Here is a 7,167-nt window from a genome sequence, read left to right on the forward strand (position 1 = left end):
TCCAAAATGCTAGGGATAATTTCCAATTATCAAGTTGAAGATAACGTCATTTGTTGGTGTTTTCTGAGTCATAATGCAAGAATCTGAACCATGAACAAAACTTTAAATCCATGAAAATGGATTATCTTTAGCATACATGTTAACTTTTAAAGCTCTAGGATTGTAACAATAAAGCTGATAAGGACATTTTTGCATTCATCTTAAACAAATTTTTCAGAGATTCTAAGAATAAAACATAATCCATTGGCATCTAATGTTAACTTACCATTAACACATAGAGAATGAAAGCAGAACTCTTACTGAGGTTAGCTTAGCAATTCTCAAGTAAAGCTGATTTAGTTGAGCGTTTAAGACATGAGCCTGGAAAGCATCAATCCAAAGGATATGGGGAAACTCGCACCGGGAATGTCTTTCTTCAGATTGTGTTCCTTGAAGCTAGGTTTCCCAGAGCTGCCTCAGTCATGACTGAGGGTTGGAAATGAGCTTCAAGAATCAGCTGAGGATTGGCTGCCTTCATAGGTTTTATAAATTGGGTAATGGCATAAAGATTTCATTTGGGGAAAGAAAAGATTGTTATGGAAAAAAAAATGTGGGAGCATAATTTTGTTTGTTTGTTTGTTTTTAACTATTTATTTAGTTTGGCTGTGCCATGTCTTATTTGTGGCACGAGGGATCTTCATTGCCACCTGCAAGATCTTTGCTGAGGCATGTGGGATCTTTTTTTTTTTTTTTAGTTGCAGCATGTGGGATCTAGTTCCCTGACCAGGGATTGAACTCAGGGGGCCGCCTACAATGGGAGGGCAGAGTCTTCACCACTGGACCACCAGGGAGGGAAGTCCCTAGGAGCATGATTTGAATTAGGAAGTCTGGATTAAGAATATGGGCTTTGGGTCAAAGAAAGTTTGAATTTTGGCTCTGCTACTTTTTAGCTAAGTGATCTTGAGATGGCAGTTTAATCTCTTTTAAGCCATCCTTTGCACATTAATAAGCTTTCTTACTTCATAGGGTAACTATGAGGATTTAAAGAGCTATAACACACATAAAGCACTTGACCCATAACTTCGAGAACACAGTAAGCACTCAGTAAATGGTGCTACACTTACTACCCTAAATGAATGATAGGGTGGATCATTCGGCCTTCCCTTTTTGTAACTTCTTACGCTCCTTTTGAAATGTCTCAGAGGCATAGAAAACACTATTTAAGCTTTCTGCCATCAAAATTTGGGTCCAAACCTCCATGATTTTAGTAAGCCCTAAAAACCTATGGCTTTTTTCCCAAGATCTATTCATGGTTTAACGTGGGCACAAAGGTTCACTTTGTAAGACTGTCTAAGTAGGTTAAAAATAAAATGTGCAGAAATGTGTGGAACTTCAACAATAAAATATAAGAAAAATGGATTATTTTTAGCTAAGAACAAAGGCATTCTAGTATATAAATGTATATGCAGATGCATAGAAAAGATCTGGAAAGGATAGACACCAACACAGTAACAACAGTTACCTCTGGAGAAGGGAGGAGGAGAGATTTCCTGGATATTACCTTAGTGTTTTACACATTTATTTACATATTAGCTGTGTAAATAAAGATCCCAAACAAACAAACAAACAATTGAAAAGCGAAACCTAAAGCAGAGTTATGGTCCAAACTGAAAAGAACTTTCAGAAAAGAGAACGTATGGACAAGAATCAAGGACTTTATTCTTAGGGCCATCCCTGAGTTGACACAAAGTCATATTCTGCTTAGTTCCATCCTTGAAGAGTACGGACAGCAGGAGGGCGGATTTCTGATCCTATCTCCAGCAAGTGATAGACCCAGGTTCAAAGGCAGATGAAGCTGCCAGTCGGATATCTTGGTGTAAAGTTCTTTCTCTTGGTAAGTACTCAGATTAGACATCAGTACCCTGGTTAGTTCTTTGTCAAATCCAAGGTCTACAGAGGCATCAACTGAAGGCTATTGGTAAATCATGCTCTTAGGCAAAAAAGAAACTAGACAGTAAATTAATATTGTTCTTAGTACATTTCGATAGCAAAGAAAATAAGAGAAAACCTTAAAAAAATCAACTTGAGTCTCCTCTAGTGGGAGACCTTGCCTGCTGCTGGGGCTCCAGGAGCAGCGGCCAGGGCAGCGTGGGTTTTGCTTTGGTTTTAATGCATATGTTTTGATCCGTGGACTTTAGGGAAGATTTTGCTTTACTGATGAGAATTCAGTCATGGCCGTGTGGGAACCTGTGTTAGCCCTCTGGCCTGGCCTGACACGCTGTTCCCGGCCCTGCCTTCCCTGCTTGCCCACTTGGTGTAGGAGGTCGTCCATCCCAGTGTATAATTCACTGTGTGCTGCTGCTCGTTTAAGTGAAGGGCTAATGTTTCAGGAGCAGCACAGAAAAGACCTGAAGGAAGGGACAGAAGAATGAATGAAGAGAGCCATTTTGACGGAATTGCCCCAGGGTATTAAACAAGCTGGGCAGCTGGGGACTGGAGGAAGCTTCTGTTGCTAAAGAAACTCTCCATAAGAGTGTCAGTCATCAGTTGCTTAACAATCATTCATTTCTTACCTCCCACTTGTGTATATATTTGCAGATTTACGCAGACCACCAGTGGGACCATTACAATGAACTGAGTTTACTGTGAAACCCACAAAAAAGAACCTCCACCCCCTTTATTTTATTTTATTGTTTTTGCTCATTTACAAGCAATGTAATGTTAACTCTCTGAATAGAGCAAGGAATTCAAGAAATAAAAGTATACAGCAGCATAACCCCATATTATCACTTGAATTCAGACTGCCCACAAAAAAGAAAGGCAGTTGTACCAAGTAAAATTGAAGCATCCTTGAAATAGAGGACTTAAAATGCTGGATTCCATCATTTCTGTAAAAGGTCATCCTAGTCCTTTGCTATTTTTACCATAGATAGAGACTCAGCAAGTTATTGGCTGGACGGATTTGGAACGCTAGAAGCTGCTGCTTCTGAGGCAGGAAGACGATAATGCAGCACTTGACACTGAGTGAATGAAAGGTGTGGGAAAAGTTGAAGCCTTCAAAGATAACAGAGAGCAAGAGTGCGCCACTGAATTAGTCCCTGACTAAATTGCTAGCCATAACTCTACCCAGGTCAATTCTCTTTGAAAGTGCTTGTAATCTTGTGGCTTTGATTGAGAAATTCCCATTCCCAGCTCTAAACCTTCCTTAAGACATCTCAGCCCAACCCCCTCCTCCCAAAGCAACTCCGGGCCCCCACCCACAAATCTGTATCAAGGCAGGTATATTTCCTAGCTGGACCACTGCTACCAGACACGCGGCTTCCGTTCAGGGCTCTGCAGCTGAACCTTAGGCTTACCTCAAGCAAGCAATCAAAGGCATTTCAGACAAGAGCAGAAAACAAAAGAAACAGACAAAACCTGTCCTTACCCGCTTCTTAAAAAATTGGAAGGCTGAGCATTTCTTGACTGGGAATCCATTCATGTCTTTGTTTACCATTTTCCACAGTGGGGAGTTCACAGTTATAGATCCAGGGTGGCACCTGCCTGGTCAATGCATCTGGTTCCCGGTGTGCCTCCTGGAGATAGTTGACGAAGACCGAGCGTGATGGAGAATCTAGCAGGGCTCAGGTTTTCACTCACACATTCTGCAGCACTGGCTACTGCAGCAACCTCTCCCCACTCTCAGTTGTCGCCGGCAGTGGCTCTTCTCTTTCCATCATTGCTCCGAAACACAGGCATCACCGCTACAGGACCCCGGGATGCCGCGGATTCCGGGGAGAGGCTCCTGCTGCCGCGGAGCCGGAGAAGGGCACCCTCTGCGCGGCCCCAGCTACCTGGCCGCCCTGCGGCGGGTGCACTGGGCGAGTCGCTCTGCTTCCAGGTGATACGCTTCTGGGGGCTGCTGGAGAGGAGAGCTGTTTTTGATTGTGCAAGTTCCAGTGGGGGCTGTAGTTAAGCAGCTGAGAGAAGGAGTAAGAAAGACCAGAAGCCAGAGGGAGGGAGGGAGAGCCGCGCCACAAAAGCAGAGGGAGAGAGAAAGCAGTGCTGGAAGGCGCAGCAATTCACGAATATCTGAGCAGCCGATGGAGAGAAGGCACCAGCGCAGGAAGCACTGAAAAGCAGTTGACTCTCCTTGGGAGGGTTACTTTAATAGCTTTTTTCTTTTCTTTTTGTTGTTAGGACCATTTAAATCAAACTTTCATATAAAATGCAGAAGGTTTTCATTTTATACTCGTTGAAATTCTGTTGATATGTATTCCTGAGGAAAGAAGGGTCTCAGTGGAAACGTAATCAAATTTATTCCTGATCTGTCCAAATGTGGAGAAAAATGAAATAAACTGCAAGTGTACATATAACAATGGATGATCTCTCATTATGTAGGACCTTTCTAGTGTCCTCTTCGTACTTGTCATACTACAGTGGGCAACCGTGAACGTAATTGTGTGTGTGTGTTTTCCACTAAAGAAGTCTGCTTAAAAAGAACACAATGGGCATATATCCAGAGTGTTTTATGCAAAAAATACAAAGAGCATTACCCAAAAGTCTTACTGAATCCATTTGACAGAGAGGAAGGACTCACAGTGAATAACCTATACCCCATCAAGCGAAAAACTATCCCCCCAACTCTACTTTTTACTCATGTTATTCTTTGCACGTTACATTCATTTTAAAAAGCCACGTAATTTGTGTGTGGCTTATTTTTCCATTTTTACTTTTTCATGTTGATATTTTATGAGGATTTTAAACCGTTGATAGCTAAATAGAGCAAAGAAAATAATCTTGGCCATCTGTCGACTGGGCACTGCTACGACCTCAGTGTGTGGCTTTCTGCATGTCACCTGACCTCACACGTCCCTCAGACCGTGTCTCGTCCATGAAATGGAGGCAATCACTCATTCATTCACCCACTCCTTCACTTATTTAGTCATTCACTGGTTTGCTGTGTCATTCTACATATCCATTAAATCGGATCCCAAAGCAGCAAGTGTCCCCAGGAGGTAGGGCCTTTTCAATGTCACCACGAAGGAATATAATTAATAAATAAAGGAAAGGCACAAAGTCTACTTGATAAAACAAATGGCCAGATCATTAAAAACAATACACCTAACACTGTTAACTTATTTATATGACAGTCTGTGGCAAGAGGAGAAACATACAGGTTAACTGGGGAAGAGATGCACTGATTTCATTGAATGGGAACATAAATCTTTACAGCTGGATCAGGTTTTTTGGGGAGTAACCATGAAATCTTGTTAGCTAAATGCTTTGAGATTTCCAAAAGAAAATGCAGCACAACTAAATGATGACTGAGGAAAAATAAACTATTCATTTTAGAGAGATGTGTTAAGCTGTCCAAGATGCAAGGGGTTATACTATTTAATCTCCAACATCGATAGCTTTTTGTGGTTCTTCTGAAGAGTTCGTTAAAATTCTGGTAGTTCGAAGAGAATTTCTTTTTTTTTCTTTTCTTTTCTTTTTTTGGCTGTGCCGGGCAGCTTGCGTGATCTCAGTTCCCTGACCAGGGGTTGAACCAGGGCCACAGAAGTGAAAGCCCAGAATCCTAACCACTAGGCCACCAGGGAACTCCCCAAAGAGAAATTTTTAAAAATATATAATTGAATTTTCTTTTAAAATTTTTCTTTCTTTCTTTCTTTCTTTTTGGCTGCGTTGGGTCTTGGCTGCATTGGGTCTTTGCTGCTGTGCACAGGCTTTCTCTAGTTGCGGTGAGCAGGGGCTACTCTTCGTTGCAGTGCACGGACTTCTCATTGCGGTGGCCTCTCTTGTTGTGGAGCATGGGCTCTAGATGCACGGGCTTCAGTAGTTGTGGCACGTGGCCTCAGTAGCTGTGGTGCATGGGCTTTGTTGCTCCGGGGCATGTGGGATCTTCCCAGATCAGGGCTCGAACCCGTGTCCCCTGAATTGGCGGGTGGATTCTTAACCATTGCCCCACCAGGGAAGTCCCCAGCACAGCTTTTTTAATTAAAAAAACCTCTCATGTTAAAAAGAATCCTTTGATCCCCTATTTGCGTTTTTGTAGTATACTTGCTTTTCCTCCCAAGAAAAATGTTTAAACTGTAAGGCAAATAATAAAATAAAGTAAATAGGTAGGACTGACTACCAATATATAAATGACATGGAAAGAGGTTATGCCGATTTGGAAGACCTGGTTACTAACCTCCCTTCTCTAACTGTGTGACCTTGAACAAGTCCCTTCAACTCACTGAGCCTCAGTTTCCTAATCTGTAAAATAATAATAACAAAATACATCCCATCTACCTCATAAGGCAATTGTCAGTATCATTTTAAAAAAATTGTATTGACATATAGTTTATTTACAATGTTGTGTTAGTTTCAAGTTACAGCAAAGTGATTTAGCTACACACATATATATATATATATATATATATATATATATATATACATATTCTTTTTCAGATTCTTTTCCATTATAGGTTATTACAAGATACTGAGTATAGTTTCCTGTGCTATACAGTAGGTCCTTGTTGGTTATCCATTTTACATATAATAGTGTGTGTATGTTAATCCCAAACTCCCAATTTATCCCTCCCCCCTTTCTCCTTTGGTAACCATAAGTTCATTTTCTATGTCTGTGAGTCTGTTTCTGTTTTGTAAATAAATACATTTGTATCAATTTTTTTTTAGATTTAACATATAAGTGATATCATATGATATTGTCTTTCTCCTTCTTACTTATTTCACTTAGTATGATAATCTCTAGGTCCATCCATATTGCTGCAAAAGTATAAAATTTTATATAAAAAGGCCTTGTAAAAGAACATATAACTTTACAGTTTTGGTCTTACTAAAGCAAGAGACATATACTGCTGTAATACTTTTTAGAAAGTTTATCTTTCCATAGATTAAAGTGCTTTTGTGTCATACACTTAGTTGTTAAATGGAACACAGATTCTTTTTTTTTCTTTAACAACCTGGAAAACCGAAAGATGATAAATAACAGAAGATCTATCTAGTGACAAATGTCCCTAAGGAGAAAAGGATACAAATAGACCACATGATGAGAAATATTTTACATTCCTCTTTGGCCCAGATGACTTGATCATTTGCTTAAAACTCCAGCCACAATGGTAGTGATGTATGTATGAAATTAGGAATTAGGAGAGCCCACTGGGAATTATGGGTTGTTTTTGTACAGATGAAAGAATTTTT

General features: G+C 40.5%; 1 protein-coding gene across 1 annotated transcript in view; it reads right to left on the minus strand.

Moving 5' to 3' along the window:
* SGK1 (serum/glucocorticoid regulated kinase 1) overlaps nucleotides 1-4,048 on the minus strand; it is a 116,543-nt gene extending 112,495 nt beyond the window's left edge. The window contains exon 1 of the mRNA XM_067010845.1: nucleotides 3,407-4,048. Within this exon, the coding sequence (XP_066866946.1) occupies nucleotides 3,407-3,475 (69 nt within the window). The 5' untranslated portion in view covers nucleotides 3,476-4,048. The remainder of the gene's footprint in view (nucleotides 1-3,406) is intronic.
* Nucleotides 4,049-7,167: the final 3,119 nt, after the last annotated feature.

Source organism: Kogia breviceps, chromosome 13 (assembly GCF_026419965.1).
Source record: "Kogia breviceps isolate mKogBre1 chromosome 13, mKogBre1 haplotype 1, whole genome shotgun sequence".
NCBI lineage: Eukaryota > Metazoa > Chordata > Mammalia > Artiodactyla > Physeteridae > Kogia > Kogia breviceps.